This window comes from Oryx dammah, unplaced genomic scaffold (genome assembly GCF_014754425.2).
Source record: "Oryx dammah isolate SB20612 unplaced genomic scaffold, SCBI_Odam_1.1 HiC_scaffold_28, whole genome shotgun sequence".
Classification (NCBI taxonomy): domain Eukaryota; kingdom Metazoa; phylum Chordata; class Mammalia; order Artiodactyla; family Bovidae; genus Oryx; species Oryx dammah.
The window spans coordinates 13,589,531-13,613,264 of NW_024070212.1; the positions used below are offsets into that span (position 1 = coordinate 13,589,531).

The window sequence follows — 23,734 nt, forward strand, 5'->3', positions numbered from 1 at the left end:
AGGAGACCAGGGGAGGGGAAGACAGGAGAAGGCAGTGGGCAGGGATAGGAGGAGATCTAGGCTGGAGAGGGCTGAGATACTCAGGAGGAGGGGAAGAGGCTGGGAAGAAAGGGCCCCAGGGCTGGGGGTCAGAGGAGAGGAGGCATGCTGGTCAGGGCCTCTGACCCCAAGTCCCAACAAAGGTCTGCATAAGGACCACCACAGGCATAAGATGGATGGGACTGGGGCCTCCAGGCCCTTTGTGGCAGAGGATTAAAGGGAGCAGGCTCTGAGGAGAGTCCTTCAGAGTCCCCCCCCTCTTGTGGGCTCCCCTACCTACTCCTCTCCACAGTGACCTCAGGACCCTTCAAGTGTCAGCAGAAAGGGAGAGACTGGGGTGGCAAAGTCGGAGAGGAGTCCAACCAGGTATTTCTCTTGGCTGGGCCAGTCATACCTGAAAAAGATGAGGGACAGGGTAGCCGGACAGCCAGGGGACCTGGGAAAGTCCTTCGGCCCATCTAGAATCTCCCTGAGCCAGGTATCGAACCTGGGTCTCCCGCATTGCAGGCAGATTCTTTACCGTCTGAGCCACCAGGGAGGCCCAGAAAGTGATTCCATCATGTGCAAATAAGATGCAAAAGCGATGCCTATGGAGGTGCCAGGAGGAGTCTGGAGATTAAGATGGCTGCTGTAGTGAAGGTCAAGGGTCCCGGGGTCAAGTCTTCCCACCTCTCCTTCAGACCTGCTGCCACCCTCCTGACCTCTTGGCTTCTTCCTGTCCTTGTACCCCTTGGCGCTGTCAGTCGAGAAACCAGTTCTGTTCCTGCCCTGGATAAAGATCTCTGGGCTGGGCTCTTCCCAGGCGGAGGCAGAAACCTGGCCGGCTGACAGCACCCCCACTCCTAGCCTGGGCTGTTAAGAGCTCCCTACCCCAGGCCCACCTGAGGTCGGCCTGGCCCTTTCCTCACCATCCCTCCCACAGTCCAGCCCCACCTTCCTTCCCAGCCCCATACCCACTCAAAGAAAAGTTCTCAGAGTGGGAGCTTGTAGGGGGCAGAGTCCCTCCTTTGCCTTCTTCCTTGGGTCTCCCATCCACACTCCCCGTTCTGTTTGGGCTGGTGGGGTTTGTCTCTACCCTGGTCTTCCTCCACGCCCCACCCGCTCCCCACTGGACCATGGCAGGAGCTCCCAGATAGCAGGCTCAGCCCCTTGCCCGGTCACCGGCACCAAAGGAAGCAGGGTGAGATAGGGTTGACCCCACTTAACCCCAGCCCCTGGTCTCCTCTTGAGCCATCATTCATGTCCCCTGACATTCTCGTCCTTTTCTCGTCCCCTGGAGCCGCCTGTCCCCACTCCTCCAACTGGAAAGGACTTTAAAAGGTCATCTCCATTCTTCTGCCTCCTCATCAAACGTCTGCCTGACCTCTGCCCCTACCCAGCACTCTAGAAACCCTATTCCTCCTGTCCCAGCCCTCCACAGGGTTGGGCAGACTCTCCCAGCTTCCCCCAGGGCACTTGCAGGGAAGTGGAAGATCCAAAAGTAGAGAAGAAGGCAGTAGTGGCAGCCATCGGGGTGATCTGGGGAGGTCTGGGGGAGCCTGGACTCAGGTCTCAGCTCCCACCCCCACTCCTTGAGGTGAGCAGGTGTGGTCAGGTCAGGCTGGGATTCAAGCTGGTGACTCAAGCTGGAGCGGCCCGACAGCTGCACGGTCCTCGGCGGTGAGCCCTCCCTTCCGGCCGCCGCGAGGTGGAATCTTAGAAGCTGGGAACTCAAGAACCAGAGCACAGAGTCCCAGAAGGAAGGGCCTTCAGGGATCATGCCTCTCCTTTGTTCAAAAAGAAACTGAGGACCAGAAAGTGGTATGGCCCGCTTAGGGGGTCACTCAGGCAGCAGGGGAATTGTTGGTCCTGGTAAGAGGGGGATGCCTGATCCCCACAGATGTCAGCTCGACCCCTCCACACCCTCTTTCTCCACAGCTGGGGACGTGGGTGCTCCAGGGTGGAGAGGTATTACGCTTCCCCTTTGGCTCTCCTCCATCTCTCACCCATGAGGGGGACAAGCCTCTGCCCCTTGCTGGGCCTCTCCTCTCCTTCCGGGCTGAAGATTGCGAGGCCAGGACAGGTGTGGCAGGCCATCAGCCTCAGGTGGGGGATTACGGGCTAAAGTTTCAGCAGGAGCCTAAGGGGAGGGGATCCTTCCTGGGTTCAGCTTAGAGCTGCCCGGGGAGGGACAGTCTCCTTCCTTGGCCGGGCTCTGGGGTGGGACACTGGAGTTTCCTCAGAGGTCTGATCATCCAGCTCCGATACATCTCATGCCACCCGGGGGGTTGCACCAAAGTGTAAGGAGACCCAAGGGCCAGATGGTCCTCCTGTTGGGTGAGCTATGGCACAGGCGTCATCACTGTTTCCGCAGATGCTGACAAAGGCAGGGCCCGGGCCCGGCCTTGGGAAGATGGGCGGCATTTATTTCCTTGATAAACATTTACGGAGCATTAGCTATGTGCCAGACCCTGTGCTGAGCAGGGTCAATGTAGTCCTGGATTTTCAACCATCCTCTCATCCACTGAGGAAATATCCTCTGACCTTCCCTTAGGTGCCGAGCACATCATTCTGGCTGCTTGACCTCAGTTCCGCAGCCAACATGGAGCCCCCACAGCAAGCTCTGTGGGACAAGGTGTCACAAGGGAGGGCCCTCTCTTCCCATAGCCAGCCTCTGCCATCCTCAGGCTGCCTGGGTCTCAGTGTCAGCCCCTTTCCTCGAAGCTGTGTCTAGAAGCTAAATCTTTCAGTAAAACTTTCCTGCAATTGTCCTTCTGTCCTCACAGCCCCGACTCAGGAATCAGACAAGGAAACAGAAAGGTGAGGTCATCCTTCCAGTAATCTGTGTTAAGGCAAGAACATGGGTCACAACCCAGCTGAGTCCCAGCACTTAACAGAACAGGAGAGAGTCCCCCTCCCACAGTCCACTTTGGCTCACTCCTTCTCTTGCCCCCATTCCTCCAGGGAAGTCCTTCCTAGAGGCTAACTGGAGTGCCTCCTGCTGTAGCTCTGACTCCTCACTGGCAGCTGGAACCCAGAGGACAGGCTCCTTCCCTCAAGCGGGCTCAGGGACTGGCAAGAGGAGCAGTGTGGGCACTCCCCCGTGGGCACTTTCTCCACCTCTCTCTTCTCTCTTCTCCACTCTGATCCTTTCCCCTTCCCTCCTCTCTCCTCAGTCCCGGACTCCAGCTCCTGGCTGCGTGCCAGCATTGTTCCTGCCTGGCTCCCCGCTCCCCTCCTCCTTCCCTCCCTGCCCCCTCCAGCCAGACCAAGGGGCACCGGCCTGCCCAGTCCCTGCCCACCCCACCCCCCCCCGCGCCCCGTAGCCCCAGGCTAGAGGGTGGGGGTGAGACGAGACCTTTCTGGTTCCATCCTCTGCTTCCTCGTTGCTCTGCTTTCTAGTCCCCACTGACGGCTTCTACTCTGCCACAGAAGCCTGGAGAGCTTGGATTACTCAGGGGCCCTGGTTATTTTTAATGCCCTGGGCTCGGAAGATAAATATACCTCCCCTCCCCCCAGCTGCCCGAGACAGACCGACACCTCCTCCAGATTCCCTCCTTCTCCCACCATTTATCCAGTCTCCTCAGACTTGATAAATGCCTTCCCCTGACAGTCCCTCTTAGTGGGTCTCCCAGCAGGAAGACAAGTTGACCCCCAAACCCCATAGATGAGGTGGGAGGTGTCCTGGGTGTCCTGGCTCCACCTAGTGGCTTCTTGAGCCATCACCCCCAGCGCGCCCTCAGGAGGCTGCAGCAGGCCTCAGAAAGCCCTGGGAAGGAGGCTCTGTCCAGGAGTCACTCCTTGGCCCCAGCCTCCGCCCTTGGACCCCTCTTCTACTTGACCAGGTGAGGGGCCGGTGGCCAAGAGCCCACTGCTTCTTCCTCTCCCTTATCCCACTTCATTTCTTCTTGATCCCACAAGGCAGAAAAGGTCTTCCTGGAATTAACTTTCAGGCCTCTTGCTTTGGCTCAAAGAACTGAACTCTGGCAGGGAGTTCCCTGGTGGTCCAGTGGTTAAGACTCAGCGCTTTCACTGCCACAACCCTAGCTCAATCCCTGCTTGGGGAACTGAGATCCCACAAGCTGCTCAGCACACCCAGGAAAAAATAAAACAACTGACAGAACAAAACAAAACAGAATAACTGACAGTTGTTCCTGGCTGGAACTGCAGCTTTCCAGAGAGGACATGGGGGGGGGGGGCGGCGGCGCGGGTGCCTGGGGTCAAGACAGACTGTTTTTCATTCTTGAAGTGTTGGAATCCCCAGGGTTGAAGAAGCCACCAAGGTCCTCTAGGACAGAGCCCAGAATGGATCACCCTAGAGTGTCCTGTCCCCCAATAACGGGGCTCACACTCCATCTGGTGGCAACTTCCTCCAGGACAGAAAAAAGTCCTGTGGTCACCTCCTTTGTCTGGGCTGGCATCTGGGCCCATAGCTTCTACCCATCAGGTCTGGTTCTCATTTCTGGGCCCCCTAAGAAAAGTCTGGGCCCTTTTACCCAAGAGCCCTCAGCCCCTCACACACTCCATCAATAAAGAATTACCTTATGCACAGAGGCGCACCTCTCCATTCCCCTTACATCTCCTCCCTTCTCCCCAGAGGGAACCACTATCCTCTCCTTTTTTATTCAAACCATTATTTTGCCTTTCAAAAATATTTTTACTACATATGTGCATATCTCTAAATAACACATGGTTTACTGTGCAGGTTTTACTGCAGCTTGCTTTTTTCTCTTAACAAGATGTTTGTGAGGTTCATCCACATTTATGCATTTTCACAGTTGCATAGAATGAACACACCTCACAACTCTGGAAAATTTAATAACCTGATTAGTACCAAGACAATGTGGAGCAATGGGAATTCTGTGCACTGTTGGTGGAGAGTAAGCTAGTATGCCCACTGTAAGAAATGGTGTGGCGGGAATTCACTGGTGGTCCGGGGTTAACACTCCATGCTTAGTCGGGATCAGACAAGCCTCACTACCAAAACAAAATGAAAATCCACTGATGTGACGGTGTCCAGTGGAGGTGAAGATGTGCCTTCCCTCCCAGCAGCGATTTCCTTCCAGTTGGCTCCCAAGAGAACAGGATGCACAAGCACACTAGGAGACCCAGCAAAGAATGTTTGCAGCAGCATGGGGGGTAACAACCCAACACCCCTCAGCTTAATCACTCATTCATTCATTCCACAAACATACACTGAACGCCTGTTGAGGATCAGGTGCTTGGACAGACGGAGGGGTGACCTCTCTGTGCTCAGGTAGGGTGGGTTATTATCGCCCCCATTTTACACATGAGGAAGCTGAGAACCAGGGTAAGTGTCTCTCCAGGACTCAAGTCTGCCACCAGAGCCTGCACTCTTTTTTACAATTAACTAATTAATTTGTCTGCATTGGGTCTTAGTTACAGAACATGGAATTTTTCATTACAGTGCATGGATTCGCTAGTGGTGGTGCCTGACCCTAGCCCTAGCCTTAACCTTGACCCTTGTGCTGTGTTTACTGAAGCCCACGCACTCTCTGCTTCTGGCAAGCGGGTTTAGTTGCTCGGGGACATGTGGGATCTTAGTTCCCTGACCAGGGATCCAACGAGCGTCCCCTGCACTGCAAGGTGGATTCTTAACCACTGAACCACCAGGGAAGTCCACAGAGCCTGTGCTGTTAGCAGTCTTGCCACTCAATGGGTACATTATGGAGTGTCTGTGCCCCTCTTCAGAGGGGTGCCCAGAGCCAAACTCAGCTATGGAATGTGGCCAGACCAACGTGGGTTTAGACAATCAGTCAGCAAACACCGGAGGGGACCTCAGTGCAGGTAGGGCATCAGGTACCGCCAAACACAGATGGCACCTTCCGTGTCTGTTCTGGGATTCCAGCTCGGTCCCAACCCTGGCCCCAATTCCACACACACACACACACACCCGGAATATTACTCAGCCATAAAAAGGAACGAAATGTGGTCATTTGTAGAGACATGGATGGACCTAGAGACTGTCCTACAGAGTGAAGTAAGTCAGAAGAGAAAAACAGGACTTCCCTGGTGGTTCCGTGGATAAGAATCCGTCTGCCAATGCAGGGGACGCAGGTTCCATCTCTCGTCTGAAAAGACTCCACATGCCGTGGAGCAGCTAAGCCCGTGTGCCACAGCCACCGAGCCCGTGCACTGCACCCACTGAAGCCCATCGCCCAGAGCCTGTGGCCTGCACTGGGCAACGAGAAGCCACCATGGTGAAAGGCCTGTGCACCACAGCGAAGAGCAGCTCTGGACTGCCGCAACTAGACAAAGCCCTCTGCAGCAATGAGGACCCAGCGCAACCGACAGGCAAGTGATTTTTTCAAAAGAGAAAAACAAGTACCATATGTTAACGCATATATGTGGAATATGAAAATAAATTGGTGTAGATGACCTTATTTACAAAGCAGAAATAGAGACAGACATAGAGAACAAACAAACGGATGCCAAGGGGGAAAGGGGGAGACGGGATGAATTGGGAGACTGGGGTTGACATATATACACTGTCAACTACAAATTGGCACTTGCCATATGCCTCGACAAGGATTAATTCATGTGCTACTGCAGCTGCTGACCTTCACCTTCAACACCCCTGGAATGAGTTCAGGGTAGAGAGCACTCAGGGGGGAAAATTGGCACGACAGGTCTTCAGATAGTTAGATATTTTCAGGAGGCATTTTATGAGCCCAATTCTTGTATCTCCCCATATCTAGAAAAGCACCAAAGTCCTTCATGTTGATGACTATTCCTCATGACTAGCAAAGCTTCCCAAGACTAGCAGAAACCTTCTGGAAAAATACGTGCTTGGTGGCATGTATTCCTTCTTCACCAGAATCTCATATGTACTGACATTTTCCTCTCTGCCTCACTGGAGCCATTTCTCAGAGCTAATCTGAGGTGCTGTCTCCCAGGCTGCAGTTCTCATTTTGCCCCCAATAAAACTTAACTCGCAACTCTCCTGTAGTGCATTTTTAAAAAGTTGACAACACTGTTGACACTATGTATAAAATAGATAGCTAAGGAGAACCTGGGGGCTTCCCTGGTGGCTCAGATGGTAAAGAATCCGCCTGCAATGCAGAAGACCTAGGTTCAATCCCTGAGTTGGGAAGCTCCCTGGAGGAGGGAATGGCTACCCACTCTAGTATTCTTCTTGCCTAGAAAATCCCATGGACAGAGGAGCCTGGTGGGTCCATAGGATCGCAGAGTCGGGCATGACTGAGTGACTAACACTTTCACTTTCAATGAGAACCTGCTGTGTAGCACCGGGAACTCGACTCAGTGCCCAGCGGTGGCCTATAATTAAAGGGAAGGAAATGCAAAAAAGAGGGGACATATGTAAATGTTTTTAGCAGATTCACTTTGCTGTACAGCAAAAACAAACACAACATTGTAAAGCAACTACAACAAAATTTTGAAAAAATACTAAATATGCATTCTAGCCGATGAGATTTCACCATGAAAGCAGTATGGTCGAAGTTTTGTATCAAATTTATTTTATCATGTATATTAAAAAAATAAAGGAATCACAAACTTGTCTGTGAAAAAAAAAAAAAAAAGTCTTCCCCACGTGGTCCTCTCTGATTCATCCTCTGACCCCACGGTGCACCCCTCACCCCACTCCTCTGCCCGCATCATCACCTTTTTTCCCATAGGGAAGTACAGGCTGAGTCAGAACTCTGAGTTCAATTTCTATTCCTGTAGTCTTGGATAGGTTACTTATGTTCTCTGGGTTGTTTCCTTTGTAGGAAATCATGAATGACAATGATAATATTACCGGCCTCACTGCTGCTGCTGCTGCTGCTGCTAAGTCGCTTCAGTCGTGTCCGACTCTGTGCGACCCCATAGACGGCAGCCCACCAGGCTCCCCTGTACCTAGGATTCTCCAGGCAAGAATACTGGAGTGGGTTGCCATTTCCTTCTCCAACCGGCCTCACTACCCAGATATAATTTTAAAAAGAAACCTTGCGCGCGCGCTCAGGATTTCCCTAGGGAATGTAGCTTTTCTTGAGGCAGTAGCGCCCCCTGGTGGCTGTGCCCCACTGCAGCCCCTTTTAATATTTTGCGGGGGTGGACACCCGAGCTGAGCCCGAGTCAGGCGACTGCTTCTTTGCAAGTTGCTCATCAAACCACAGACCCAGAGAGTCAGAAGGGAACAGCTCATTATTCTGTTCTCTATCTTCCCTCCCTGAATGACCTAGTCCATGCCCACAGTTCCCCTTATCCACTCCATTCATGCATCCTCTTTCTAAATGTGATCCCCAGCCCTGCACATTAAGCATCTCTCCCTGGGCCACCACCCCTCGCTGCCCTAGGGCCACGCCACGTGTATGGGAATCTTCCCTGCCCTCCTTCCTCTCACATCTAAGTCTTCCTGGAATGGATGCACCCTAAGTATCCTCATACTCTTCCCTCCTCTGCATCCCTAGGTTCCAGTCTCATCACCTCTGAGGTGGCAATTGCCTCCCCATCGGCCATTAGGTCATGACTGTCTCCTCTCCACCCCACCTGAATTCTATCTTTCTAAGATGCAGAGCTGATCAGGTTACCATAGGTTAAGTTTAAAACCTTTTCAAGGCTCCTTGCTGCCTGGAGGACCAAGGCCCAAACTTAAACATGCTGCAATTTCCTTTGTCCCCTCCCCACAGTTCATCATGTCAGTCAGTCAGTCAGTTCAGTCACTCAGTCGTGTCCGACTCTTTGCGATCCCATGGACTTCAGTACGCCAGGCCTCCCTGTCCATCACCAAATCCTGGAGTTTACTCAAACTCATGTCCATTGAGTCAGTGATGCCATCCAGCCATCTCATCCTTTGTCATCCCCTTCTCTTCCTGCCCTCAATCTTTCCCAGCATCAAGGTCTTTTCAAATAGTCAGTTCTTCTCATCAGGTGGCCAAAGTATTGGAGTTTCAGCTTCAGCATCAGTCCCTCCAATGAATATTTAGAATTGATTTCCTTTAGGATGGACTGGTTGGATCTCCTTGCAGTCCAAGGGACTCTCAAGAGTCTTCTCCAGCACCACAGTTCAAAAGCATCAATTCTTTGGCACTCCAGCTTTCTTTATAGTCCAGCTCTCATCCATACATGACTATTGGAAAAAACATAGCTTTGACTAGAAGGAACTTTGTTGGCAAAGTAATGTCTCTGCTTTTTAATATGCTGTCTAGGTTGGTCATAACTTTTCTTCCAAGGAGCAAGCGTCTTTTAATTTCATGGCTACGGTCACCATCTGCAGTGATTTTGGAGCCCCCCACAATAAAGTCTGTCACTGTTTCCACTGTTTCCCCATCTATTTGCCATGAAGTGGTGGGACCTGATGCCATGATCTTAGTTTTCTGAATGTTGAGCTTTAAGCCAATTTTTTCACTCTCCTCTTTTACTTTCATCAAGAGGCTCTTTAGTTCTTCTTCGCTTTCTGCCATAAGGGTGGTGTCATCTGCATATCTGAGGTTATTGATATTTCTCCCGGCAATCTTGATTCCAGCTTGTGCTTCATCCAGCCCAGCATTTCTCATGATGTACTCTGCATATAAGTTAAATAAGCAGGGTGACAATATACAGCCTTGACGTACTCCTTTCCCGATTTGGAACCAGTTCCAAATCAAGCCTCTCTACCCAGTTGCATTCTACAGTTTCCACCTCTGTCTTCCAACATGCCTATTGGCTCCCTGAGGATGAGGCTCCCCATAGTCATTTTTTAAATTCCTTCATAATATTTATTTAGTGCCTCTGGTGCACCTGGTATACAATATATGTTTTAGAAATATTATTTGAATAAATTAATATGGAAACCAAGACCCAAAGATGTGAATTGACTAGTCCAAGGTTGCATAGAGAGACAAGACTTTTTTTTCGCTCCATTTTATTTTTAAAATTTTTATTGGAGCATAGTTGCTTTACAATGTTGGGTTGGTTTCTGCTGCACAACAAAGTGAATCAGTTGTACGTATCCCTATATCCTCTCATGGTTAGATTTCTTTCCCTTTTAGGTCACCACATAACATTGAGTAGAGTTCCCTGTGCTGTACACTAGGCTCTCATTAGTTCCCATCTTATACGTGTGTGTGTGTGTGTGTGTGTGTGTGTGTGTGTGTGCGCGCGCGCGCACGCGCACGAGTGAGCGCTCAGTTGTGTTGGACTCATTGCGATCCCATGGACTGTAGCCCACCAGGCTCCTCTAGTGTATGGAATTTTCCAGGCAGGAATACTGGAGTGGGTTGCCATTTCCTCCTCCAGGGGATCTCCCCCAACCAGGGATTGAACCCAGGTCTCCTGCATTGGCAGGTGGATTCTTTACCACTGTGCCACCTGGCAAGGCCATTTTACATATTATATATCTCCCCTAGAGAAGGAAATAGCAACCTAGGCTAGTATTCTTGCCTGGGAAATCCGGTGGACAGAGGAGTCTGGCGTGTTACAGTCCTTGGAGTCAGACACGACTTAGCAAATGACAACAAAGTGTACGTATGTCCATCCCAATCTGAATCCATCCCACCTTCGCTTCCCACCTGGGTATTCATGTTTGTTCTCTACATCTGTGTCTCTAACTTCTGCTTTTCAAATGAGTTCATCTGTCCCATGTTTTTAGACTCCACATGTGTTATTAGATGATATTTGCTTTTCTCTTTCTGACTTCATCTGTATGACAGTCTCTAGGCCCATCCATGTCTCAGCAAATGGCACTGTTTTGTCCCTTTTCATGACTAAGTGGTATTCCATTGTATATATGGACCACATCTTCTTTATCCGTTCCTCTGTTAACGGACATTTAGGTTGCTTCCTTGTCTTGGCTCCTATAAAAAGTGCTGCAATAAACATTGGGGTGCATGTGTCTTTGAAAAATATTTCTGTACTTGGCCTTAGTTATAGCATGTGGGGTCTTAGTTCCCCAACCAGGAATCATACCCAGGCCCCCTGCACTGGGATCAGGGGAAGTCTTAGCCGCGGGACCACAAGGGAAGTTCCCTACATGTGTTTTTGAATTGTGGTTTTCTCCAGGTATATGCCCAGGAGTGGGATGGCTGGCTCATGTGGGAGTTCTATTTTTAGTTTTTTGAGGAAACTCGGTTATGTTCTTCATAGTGGCTGTGTCAACTTACATTCCCACCAACAGTGTAAGAGGGTTCCCTTTTCTCCACACTCGCTCCAGCATTTATTGTCTGTAGATGTTTTGATGATGCCCGTTCCAGCCGATATGAGGTACCACCTTACCCTTGTCATAGATTAGGTGAACATGGGTGTGTGGGTTTATCCCTGGGCTTTCCATCATGTCCCACGGATCTCTATTTCTATTTTTGTGCCAGGACCACACGAGAGATCAGGCTGTTTGTGCAATGCTTTTCCCTTCCTGCTTGCAGTCCCTCGGTCCCTCCCCCAGCATGGAGGATGGGGAGGCCATCTGGACTGTTTGGAGACTTAGCGAAAGGAGAAGGGTGCAGAGCCACGCCAGCCCCATCACCCCTCCAGCTAGGAAAGGAGAAAATGAAGAGAGAAGAAACATTTCTGTCTCCCGGCTCCAGCTCCAGCTCTAAGTCTCCCTCATGTGATGGGGAAGAGCAAGATGGAAAGGCAGGGCCCAGCCAGGACCCAAGGCTCTCAGGCCAAAGCCAGACTTCCCCCGAGGGGCCCTGGGCTAGCTCTCTGCTCTGCCGATCACTTCCTCAGCACCAGCTGTCTTTCCCTCTCTAGTTCTCCAGATCTCTTGGTACAGAGCTTCCCAAAGTTGTCATCTCTCTTACCATCTGGTCTCCATCCTGCTCACTTCCTTCTTCCCATCTCTTGTTGCCAAAAGACTTATGGCTCTTTGCTGATGTTACGCCTGCCACACATGTCCAGCAGGACCCATCTAGTCTCGGAAGTGGAGGGGAAGAGAGAAGGGGGATAGGGAGATAAACAGGGGGGGCCAAGTTAGGAGCGAGGCAAGAGTGACTTCTCCCGACTTCTCTGGCAGTCCAGCGGTTGGGACTCCACGCGTACAATGCCGCGGGTACAGATTCCATCTCTGGGTGGGAACTAAGATCCCACATGCTGCATGGCCAAAAAAAGAAAAAAATGGGTGACTTCCCACCCCTGCCTTAGCCTCTGCATTAAAAACAAAGAAGTGGGAGGCAGGGGAGTTAACAGAATGAGCAGCTTTAGATCTTTCTGACCACTGCCGGAAATGACACTCTGTTGTGTCTCCCTCTTTTGTCCCTTAAGGACATTTTGGCAGGCCCCCTTCTGAGACCTCCTTCTCTGAAGGAGGGGGCAAGAGACAGGAGTGACTGGCACTTATCCAGTGCTACAGCCAGACTCCCTCAGATTCCCTTGGGAGTGGTGATTCCCACAGCTTCCTGCCCATCGGAGAGCTTCTTACAGAGTCCTCTTGGCACACAGAACCTCACCTGTCCCTCTTGGTGGTCCCCTCTATTCCTAGCCACCTCTCTTCAGCATCTGTGTCTTTTACTCAGCAAGGCCCAGGGAGCAGATGAACCAGGCCCCTGCCCTAGAAGACAGCTCCCCAGAAGTGGGACGCGAGTGTGCCTCTAGTGGGATGCCCAGTCCTGAGGAGTCAGCCCCTTGAAAGGCCTCACTGACTTGCCTCGGTGGGTGTCACCTTTCCCCTCTGAGCAGAAGAGGGGAACCCACACCTGCTGTCCAGGGCTGGCCACCCTGCACTCCAGTCCTGCTGCATACAGCCTCTTTGCCCTCTGTCTCTCTCTCTCTCCTGGAGACTGGGACACGGGTATGCCCTTCCATATGGGTCTGCCAACTTTCATTAGGGTATGTACGGTGCACAGAGCCTGTTATGTTTTAGTTTGAGAACATACCTTTAATCCTGAGACATGGGTAGATTCAGAATGTCTTCATCGGGGACTTCCCTGGTGGTCCAATGGCTAAGACTCTGAGCTCCCAATGAAGGGGGGGCCCAGGTTCAATCCCTGGTCAGGGAACTGGATTCCACATGCTGAAACTAAAAGATCCTACATGCTTCTACGAAGACTGAAGATCCTGCATGCCCCAACTAAGACCTATTAAAAAAAAAGAGAAAATCTTCATCAAACCGTATTCCAAGCTGGCTTACTAACTGCTCATCTTCCTCTGGGATCAATTCCAACCTGCCAAATTCCCTCTTAAAATACTGTGTCCAGAACAATATTCCAGAAGTGGAGGGCAACAGGCGTGTCACCACTCCTGATCTGGATGCCTTACATCTGTTAATCACTTGTATCCTTCTTACTTTTTTAGGTAGCTTCATCATGGCCCTCGGTTCACGATGAGGTTGTGGTCTGCTAAAATCCCCAGGTTTTCTTTACTAGATAGACTACTCTTTCCTTATGCTGTTGATTTTTTTTTGAAATCTAAATCAGATTTTACATTTATCCTATTTAAAATTCACCTGGTTCATTGTTTCTCCTATTCTATCAAAGCCTAACTCCCATTTCCTGAATAATATGTAGACTAATATGTAGATTTAACCAATACAGTTTCTGTGATTTCATCCGTCTTTATTAAAAGTTTGTGATCTTCAGGACCAAGGACAGAACCCTGAGGGCCCAGGGAGCCCTTGGCTTTGTCATAGACGTCTCTGGGGATGGCTACTGAAATGCGTGTTTTGTTTGTTTGTTTAAATTTATTTATTTTAAATTATTATTTTAAAAAATATCTATTTATTTATTTGGCTGTGCCAGGTCTTAGTTGAGGCATGTGGGATCTAGTTCCCTGACCAGGGATCGAACCCGGGACCCCTGCATTGGCATTTTGGAGTCTTAGCCACTGAACCACCACAGAAGTTCCTTAAATTACTTTTTATTGGAGTATAGTTGCTTCGCAATATTGTGTTAGTTTCTGCTGTACAGCAAAGTGAACCAGCTATACATGTGTCAGCTATACATAACCCCTCTTTTTGGGACTTCCTTCTCATTTAGGTCACCGCAGAGCACTGAATAGGGTTCCCTGTGCTATACAGCAGGCTCTCATTAGTCATCTAGTTTGATGACTACATAGTAGATAGTACTGTAGGTATGTCAATCCCAATCTCCCAATTCATCCCCGCCTCCTTTTCCCGCTTTGGTATCCATAGATCTGCTCTCTGTAGCTGTGTCTCTATTTCTTCTTTGCAGATAAGTTCATCTGTATCATTTCTCTAGATTCCACATATAAGTGATAATGAACAATATTTGTTTTTCTCTTTCTGACTTACTTCACTCAGGATGACAGTCCCTAGATCCTTCCATGTCTCTGCAAATGGCATAACTTCATTCCTTTTTATGGCTGAGTAATAGTCCACTGTATATAGGTACCACATCCAGGTCTCCTGCATCGCAGGCAGATTCTTTACCGTCTGAGGGCTTACTGGGGAAGCCCTCAACATCCCATTGTATATCGGTACCACAGCCTCTTTATCCATTCCTCTGCTGATAGCCATATAAGTGGAGTGAAGTCGCTCAGTCGTGTCCGACTCTTTGCGACCCCATGGACTGGAGCCTACCAGGCTCCTCCGTCTGTGGGATTTTCCAGGCAAGAGTACTGGAGTGGGGTGCCATTTCCTTCTCCGGATAGACATATAGGTTGCTTCCAAATCCTGCCTATTGTAAACAGTGCTGCAGTGAACATTGGGGCTCACGTCTATTTTTTAAGTTTTTATTTGTTTATTTTTGGGTGGGCTGGGTCTTCACTGCTGCGTGTGGACTTTCTCTTGCTCCAGGGAGCAGGGCCTACTCCTTCTTGTAGTGCCTGAGCTTCTCACTGTAGAGGCTTCTCTTGTTGAGGAGCATGGGCTCTAGAGTGTGCTCTCAGTATCTGTGGCTTATTTGCTCTGTGGCATGTGGAATCTTCCCCAAGCAGGGATGGGATCCATGTCCTCTGCATTGGGGGGTGGACCACCAGGGAAGTCCCCTCCATGTGTCTTTTCGAATTATGGTTTTCTCCAGGTATAGGCCCAGGAGTGGGATTGCTGGCTCATGTGGGAGTTCTGTTTTTAGGTTTTTGAGGAACCTCCATACTGTTCTCCATAATGATGGTACCAATTTACATTTCCACCAACAGTATAGGAGGGTTTCCCTTTCTTCATACTCTCTCCAGCACTTATTTGTTCCGTAGATTTTTTGGTGATGCCCATTCTGACCGCCGTGAGATGATACCTCATGGTAGTTTTGATTTGCATTTCTCTAATAATTAGTGATGTTGAGCATCTTGTCATGTGTATTTCGGCAATGTGGATGTCTTCTCTGGAGAAATATCTATTCACATCTTCCACCCATTTTTTCATCGGGTCATTTGTTTTTGATATTGAGCTGCATGAGCTGTTTGCATATTTTGGAGATTAATCCCTTGTCAGTTGCTTCACTTGCAAATATTTTCTCCAGTTCGGAGGGTTGTCTTTTCATCTTCTTTATGGTTTGCTGTGCAAAAGCTTTTAAGTTTAATTGGGTCCCATTTGTTCAACGAATGAACTTTGTATCCACTCACTGTAGAATCAGGTAGCCTATGTGTCTTGGGCCCAGGGACATAAAAAGTGCAAGCAAAGGCCTCACAAAAATCGCAGTAAGAGTGCAACCCCGCCCCTCCGCCTCAGGGAAGGAGAAGACACCCGGCCCGCCTTGCACCCACTGTCTCCTGGCCCATGGAGGGCCTCCTTACCCTCAGCTTCTCATCACATCAAGTAGTAGTTTTCTGTTTAGAACTGGCTGGGTCTTGGTGTCAGCTCCACCAGCTGTGGTTGTGGGACCCACCTTCTCCTGCCTCAGGAAAATCAACATCCCTCCCTCTCATCTCCAGCATTTCAGATCATCTCTGCTTCCCAAGAGTCCCCAAACTCACAAGAGTGGCTCATGGAAAAGGTTTGCTCTAGCTTGATGGCTTTCATAGCGATAGTCCTCAAAAAGGCTTTTTGTACAAAGCACTTCCTTGTACCTGATCTTGTTTGATCCTCAGAACAACCACCTGGATATGGATAAGTATTAACCTCCTTTATAAAACAGGTGAATTGAGGGTCAGTTGGAGAACCTATGTGATTTGCCTAAGGTCAGTCAGCTAGAAAGTATAAAAGTCAGACCCAGGGCTCTCTGCATGAGACACAGTGCCAAATGTCTTGCCTCTGGGTGACAGTGGGGGGCCCAGGAGAAAAAGTCTCCACCCCCCTGCCACTCCCATGTCTCCAGGGGACCCCCTCATGGATCCCAGGGATCTCAAGTATCATCTCTCTCTGAATAGCCGGGAAGTGAAAAGGGAAGGAGAGACTCCAAGTCAGCATTCCTGGGCACAACCCTCGGGAGGCCTCAGCCCAAACAGAATGGCAGGATTTGTGAGGTAATGTGGGGGTGGAGATGCCTCAGCCTCCCACACCATGCCCACTGGCCTCTGCCTTCCAGTGGATCAGTGAATTCAAACTCCACTTGGCCTAGTGGGATAGCCTCCAGGTCATTGATCCTGCTGTACTCCCTTCTCAGAAAACCTTCTCCATCCTCTGTGCTCCCCTGGGTCTCCGTGGACTCCTCAGATGCTAAGTATTATCATAACCTTATTGGTTACCCCCACCACCATTTTTGCCCTCCCATTACCAAATCATGAGCTCCTCCAGGGGTGGAACAGACTGCTGACACAGAGTAGGTTTCAAGCTAAATTGGATGCACATGAGCAGAAATTCCTTCCCCCTTCAAGGAATCTCATTATTCTCCGCTCTCCCCCTCTGACGCTGCTTCCCCTTTACAAGCCCCAAATCCCACCTCCTTCACTACCCATTTCAAGGACCTCCCCTCCTCCAGAAGGCCTTCCCAGCTACTCCCGCCCTCAGAGAGCTCTTTGTCTCCTGAACTGTGGAGCTCTCAAAGGGATGTTTTGCGGATTCAGTCAGATAACATAAATAAAATGTTAGAACATGATTTGGCACATTCTAAAGGCTGGATAAATTTGGACGCCTTGTGACTAAGAGATGCCTCTTTCTGCTTCCTCTTCTTGGCACAGTCTGAGAGCCACCAGGGGGCGCCCTCTGCACAAAAAGCCCTGTCACCGAGGACGGGCCGGAGTGTCCTTCCTCCCCCCTGCCCCGCCACCCCCCACGCCACCCCACCCCCCGCGAGAACTGAGAGTGAGAGGTGGGGTTTTACTACCTAAAAGCTGGGTATATGAACTTCAGGTTATATGAAAGAGGAGTAGAAAGGATGAGGTGAATAATGGAAAGAACACCCCTTTTGCCTGCCCTTGTTTCCTGATGGAGACTGAGGACATAGGGTGTGCGTGCATACGCGGCGTCTCCCAATGCCACATACTTGGTGTTTTCCAGGCAATGTGTTTTCTGACCTCTGTCTTCAATGCAGCCTTCTCCCAGTATTTCAGGAGGGTGAGTCTTTGCTATTTAGGAAAAACACGGCCACACCTATCCTTTCAACCGTCCCATGAGAGTTCCATCAGCGCTCCCATTTTATGGATCAAGAAACTGAGTCCGAGAATTCAATGAGTGACACTTTTCTTGGATGCCCTGAGTAACAGACTCGCACCCCCTCGCAGGCCTGAATCCCCTGGCACCCCTTCCACAGGCTCAGTTCTGTGTATAATCTCCTTTTATCTGGGGTGATGACCTTGCCTCACTGCCTCCTTCACCTGAAAGCCACCGCCATCGGATCGGATTTTCCCGGCACGGGTTTTCCTTTGGTTCCGCTCTGCAGTACCCCGGGGCGGCAGGGACAGAGGCTGCTGCCGTCGCTCTGAACCCTAAGGGGTTAAGGCCTGGGTTCCCGCCCCTTTTCCCGCCAGGCTGGCGGGAGTATGAATAGCCTCGCTCCCACTCCCGACTCCCAGTCGCTCCGGTCGCTCCTTGCCCCGCCCCGTCATTGTCCCCATCCGCGTCTTTTCCCTTACGTCCCCAAAGCTTTGAGAGCTGCTGGCTTCTCCTGGTGCTCCGAGTCTCTCCACCTTCGGTGGGTCAGACGAGCAGGATGGAGGGCTGCCTGGGGGAGGAATCTTTTCAGATGTGGGAGCTCAACCGGCGCCTGGAAGCCTACCTGGCCCGGGTCAAGGCGCTAGAGGAGCAGAATGAGCTGCTCAGCGCGGAGCTCGGGGGTCTCCGGGCACAGGCCGGGGATGCCTCCTGGAGGGCTCGTGCCGATGACGAGCTGGCGGCCCTACGGGCCCTCGTCGACCAGCGCTGGCGGGAGAAGCACGCGGCCGAGGTGGCGCGCGACAACCTGGCAGAAGAGGTGGAGGGCGTGGCGAGTCGGTGCCAGCAGCTGCGGCTGGTCCGGGAGCGGACCGCGGAGGAGGTGGCCCGCAGCCGGCGTGCGGTCGAGGCCGAGAAATGCGCCCAGGTCTGGCTGAGCACCCAGGCTGCGGAGCTGGAGCGCGAGCTGGAGGCTCTGCGCGCGGCGCACGAGGAGGAGCGCGCCGGCCTGAATGCGCAGGCTGCCTGCGCCCCCCGCGGCCCCGCTCCGCCCCGGGGGCCCCCCGCGCCGGCCCCCGAGGTGGAGGAGCTGGCTCAGCGGCTGGGCGAGGCGTGGCGTGGAGCAGTGCGCGGCTACCAGGAACGCGTGGCGCACATGGAGACGTCGCTGGGCCAGGCCCGCGAGCGGCTGGGCCACGCGATGCAGGGCGCCCGCGAGGGTCGCCTGGAGCTGCAGCAACTCCAGGCAGAGCGCAGCGGCCTTCAGGAGCGCAGGGCCGCGCTGGAGCAGAGGCTGGAGGGCCGCTGGCAGGAGCGGCTGCGGACCACTGAGCAGTTCCAGGTGAGGAAGTCGGGGGCGGGGACTGGGCAAGAGAAGGGTTCAAGAAGTCCTTTTGGGGTTCAGAGACCTGGGAAGGGGAGTGGGCAGTGGGGGTGGCTGTAGATTTAGGGGCCACTTCTTAGAAAACCATGCCTGGTACCACCAGCCTGGACTCTTCCAACTCTAGTGCAGGGTTGGAGGTTCAGAGTCCTCTCAAAGCACACCTCGAAGGGCCGAGCCCAAGACGTTGCAGCAGTCTCCTCCCTGTCTGGATGGCACCCTCCCACCCTGATGGCCTCTGGGCCCTTCCCTAGGCTCTGCTATCACTCAGAAGATGCTCAGGACTTGGCCTCTCAGTCTCCAAGTTCTCAACAGCCCTCCTCCCCTTGGCAGCAGAGGGTGAGGGGCCCTGGATGAGGGGCCACCAGCCCCTTCTCCCTTGTCAGGGCTCTTCAGCTCCTGAGTACATTCCAGAGGCCTGGGACAGCTGCTCCCCCTCACACTGCGCAGATGTGACCAGCAGCTGAGAAAACAGCCTCCTGCCTGGCCCAGACAGAGGTCTCACTATCCCCCACTCCCCCTTCAGAGGAGAAAGATTCCAGAACCTGAGAACGTGTGGGAAGTGGAGGGGGCGGGGCCGCGTGTGGGGAGCGGGAAACAGTGGCTGGGACCCGGGCTGTTTGGCTTCCAGTCCTGCAGGCTCCAGGCCTGTTGATTAATCGTTTTTCCTTCTGCTTCCACTTTCCCCCCTTCTCCTCTCTGTAACCCATCTCCTCTCCTCCCTCACCTCCCCCTTCCTGAGGGAGTTGAATTCTGAGCCGCATGTGCTACCATTTAATCAGCATCCTCAGAGGAGGAGCCAGGCTGTGGGATAGGATTGAGAGGGCCCTTCGCAGAGGCTCCAGAAGGGGGTTCTCTGGGCAGGGAGTGGGGTAGGGGAGGCAGGAATCTGCTCTGCGGAGAAGTTAATCAGGAAGCGAAGCTGCTGCTGTAGCAGCCAAGGCAGACGGAGGTGAGTGCGGGGAAGGAGCCCTCGCCTTCGCTGACTGCCCCGGCTTGCTCTGCAGCTGGCCGTGGAGGCCCTGGAGCAGGAGAAACAAGGCCTCCAGAGCCAAATCGCCCAGGTCCTGGAAGGTCGGCAGCAGCTGGCACACCTCAAGATGTCCCTCAGCCTGGAGGTGGCCACATACAGGTAGAGCCTGACCCTGACCCGTGCGGATGCACAGATACACAAGTCCATGTGGGGGCAGACTCCTCGCCTGAAGGGGCCCAGAGCCACGGGTGGGGTGGGGTCTCTGCCACCACTCGGTCCTGCGCCCCTAGGCTGATCCCTTCCACCTAAGCCCACCTGCTCTCCTGTGGGTTCAAGACCGGAGAAGTATCCTGTGCCCAGGAGACTCTCCAAGGAGCGGTGATACAGCTGAGTGGGACAGCCTTGAAGGAGAAGGCTGGACACCTACAGGTCATCTGCATCCAGAACACTACCCTCAAGGGGCTGGAAAGCCCAGTCCCTGTGTGTGCACTCACACCAAGAGGGTGATGTCCTTGAGCAGCCTCAGGAAGGAGGAACCGCAGGTGTGGGCTGGTGGCACCGACTTGCCACCTGACCTGGGCCTCAGTCTCCTGGTCTGGAGGATGAGAGATGGGCTAGGTGACAACCAAAGTCCCATCCATCCTGAATGTCCGGGGGCCTGACTCCTCTCAAGCCTTGGTGCCCTTGGCCTTGCCCTTGCCCAGCCCTTCTACTGACCATACCCTGTTGACTCAAGAAAGGTTGAGACCAAGGAAGTGCTGCTTCTCTGGCTCTGTGGCCTTGGGCAATCCCACAGTCTTGCCTGGGAAACTGACCTTGTTAGCCAAGGCCCCACTGATGGAGCCTGAGGAAGGAAGGGGCTTTGCCATGGTGAAGGCAAGCCCACAGGGTGGGGCCAGGGCTGGACAGCCTATGAGGACAGTGCCCCCAGAATCCACAGACGAACAAAAGCAGGGGCCCTGGAAAAAGCTCAGGAGGGGAGGGGAGGCAGGGCCCAGAGAAGGAAAGTCAGTGAGGCTCCAAGGATGAGAAGGGAGGGGCTCCACCTCCACAGAGATCGGAGAGCAGCGCGGTGCTGCAGCAGGAAGCGAGAAAACGTTAACCAGACTCAGAGATGAAGAAGAGCACAGAGGCCACAGATGTTCAGCATAACTTGTCGAACTGATTGGTCCTCCTCCCCCGCAATTGGTCCCCTCCTTCTCAGTCCCCATGGGACACTAAGGCAGGGGCATGGACACAAAGACCGTCATTGCCCTGAAAGGCTTGGGATCCAGAGTACTTAGAGATCCCCAGATAAGAGCCTTGACCCCTAGTCAAACCACTGAGGGGAAAGGTCTGGGCAGGCTTAACCTGGGTTTTGAGGCATGAAAAGGATTTGGAGAGAGGGAGCTGAATTCTTTTGTTTTTGTCTGTAACCAGCTCTGGGGGCCCTGGGGGAGGAGGAGGGGGAGGAGGGAGCCTATCCCATGGGAACGGCCTGAGAATTCCCACTGCCCCAGGGAAGCCCCCTCCTCAGACCCTCCAGATGGCAGTGTGGACAAAGGCAGCAATTAGCATGAGAATCGGCCCCCCACCCGGAGGATGAGGTCATAGGCCTGGGATGGGGAGGGGACTAGTCTTAGCGATGTGTGGGGGTGTGTGTACACTGTGTCGACTGTGTGGGAACCGCTTGTGTGTCTGTGAGTCCAGCTGTGTGTTCAAATAAGTGTGTGACTCTGTGTGAGCAAGTGTGTGCTATCTGTGGGTGTGACCGTGTGATTTCATGTGCAGAGCCAAGTACAGCCCCATTGTGGCTTTTGTGTGATAGTGGTGAAAGTGAGGAGGAGGCCTGCCAGGCGGGGGCTGTGACTTTCCTCTGGCTGGCTGGCCTGCTGGCCTGTGGGCAGAGGGTTGACCCAGCTTTTCTTCCCTCATCTCCAGGACCCTCCTAGAGGCTGAGAACTCGCGGCTGCAGACCCCTGGAAGCAGCTCCAAGGCTTCCCTCAGCTTTCTGGGTAAGAGGAGGGGCCAGGTTTCCCCCAGAACTTTACCTTTGCTTCGTCTTCATAGCCCAGAGCGATTCATTTTCTGAGATGAGAAGCGAGAAAGCCTAACTCTTGACTCCGTGGCCCCTAACATCAACAAGCATGCTCTTAGCCCAGCCCAGAAAAGGCAGGAGCGGGATTAGGGTACTCCTCCCCATCCCAGCTGATGTGTCCTGACACCATTTTCCCTCCTCTGCCTTTCCAGACCCTAAGCTGGAGCTACATTTCCCTGGGACCCCAGAGGGCCGGCGTCTGGGACCTCTGCTTTCTGTCCTGAGCCCTACTCCCCTCTCTTCACCTTTGCCTGGTACCCTTGAAACACCTGTGCCAACCTTTCTGAAGAGCCAGGAATTCCTTCAGGCCCGCACCCCGACCTCAGCCAGCACCCCCATCCCACCCACCCCTCAGGCTCCCTGCCCTGCTGTAGATGCCGAGATCAGAGCCCAGGATGCCCCTGTGTCCCTGCCCCAGCCACGTGTTGGGAGGCAACAGGTGCCAGAAGTCATGTGGGCTGAAGCCCAGGTGGTCACCCCTGCCAGCATCCTGCCGGGACCAGAGGAGCCTGGGGGCCAGCAACAAGAGCCCAGTCCAAGCCAGTCCCCTGAGGATCATGCCTCCCTGGCTCCAGCCCTCAGCCCTGACCACTCCAGTCTAGAGGCCAAAGGTGGAGAAGCCAGTGGGTCTAGAGAGTCCAGCAGATCCCAGGAGGAAGATGAAGGCCAACTCTGGGGGCTGGCAGAGAAAGAAACAGTGGTAGAGGTCAAAGCAGTGAGCAGCCTGGAGCAGGAAATGTGGCAAGAAGAGGCGGATCTGGACAGGAAAGAAATCCAAGATGCCCAGGGCCCTTTGGAAAAAGCAGCTCTGAACTATCTGGAAGAAGAGATTCAAAAGCCATCAATTCCACTGGAAAACCAGAGCCATGAGACTGTAAGAGCTCTAGAGAAGGAGAATCTGGAATCCCTGGGGTCTTTGGAAGAAGAGAACTTAGAAACACTAAAAATACTAGAAAAGGAGAATCAAGAATTGTTGAAGTCTTTAGAAGCAAAGGAGACGGAGGTAGTGAGATCTTTAGAAAAAGAGACTCTAGAACTACTTAAGCCTATAGGAAAAGAGGATCCACAGACATTGCCATCTCTAGAAAAGGAGAATCAAGAAATAATGAGGTCTCTTGAAGTTAATGTAGAGACATTTTTATATCCAGGAAAGGAAAATCAAGAATTAGTGAGGTCTTTAGATGAGGATAACATTGAGTCATTGAGAACTCTAGAAAAGGAGAGTCAAGAACCACTGAGATGTCAAGAAGTACAGAACCAGGAAACATTGAGACTCCTAGCCAAAGAGAATCAAGAGCCATTGGGGTCTCTAGAAGAAGAAGACCAGGAGACATCAAGACCTCTAGGGAAAGAGAATCACAAATCCCTGAGGGCTCCAGAAGATGAGAATCATGAGGCTTTGAGACCTCTAGAAAGAGAAAACCCAGAGTCACTGAGCTCTTTAGAAGAAGACCAGGAAGCAATGAGACCTCCAGAAAAAGAAAACCAGGAGCTGCTGAGGTCTCTAGAAAAAGAAAACCAGGAGCCGCTGAGGTCTCTAGAAGAAGACCAGGAGGCAATGAGACCTCCAGAAAAAGAAAACCAGGAGCCGCTGAGGTCTCTAGAAGAAGACCAGGAGGAAATAAGAGCTCTAGAAGAAGACCAGGAGACAGTGAGACCTCTAGAAAAAGAAAAACAGGAATCACTAAGGTCTCTAGAAGACCAGGAAGCAATGAGACCTCTAGAAGAAGAAAACCAAGAGCCACTGAGGTCTCTAGAAAAAGAAAAAGAGGAGGCAATGAGGTCTCTAGAAAACCAGAATTCAGTGAGACCTCTAGAAGAAGAAAACCAAGAGCCACTGAGGTCTCTAGAAAAAGTAAAAGAGGAGGCAATGAGACCTCCAGAAGAAGAAAAACAGGAATTACTGAGATCTCTAGAAGACCAGGA

General features: G+C 52.2%; 1 protein-coding gene across 1 annotated transcript in view; it reads left to right on the forward strand.

Annotated features, from left to right (window-relative positions):
• The first annotated feature begins 17,794 nt into the window (after positions 1-17,794).
• NES (nestin) overlaps positions 17,795-23,734 on the forward strand; it is a 9,048-nt gene continuing 3,108 nt past the window's right edge. The window contains 5 exon segments of the mRNA XM_040230247.1: positions 17,795-18,719; positions 19,766-19,890; positions 21,652-21,725; positions 21,961-23,732; position 23,734. The exon segment at position 23,734 is cut by the window's right edge and continues 3,108 nt beyond it. Of these exon segments, the coding sequence (XP_040086181.1) occupies positions 17,937-18,719; positions 19,766-19,890; positions 21,652-21,725; positions 21,961-23,732; position 23,734 (2,755 nt within the window). The 5' untranslated portion in view covers positions 17,795-17,936.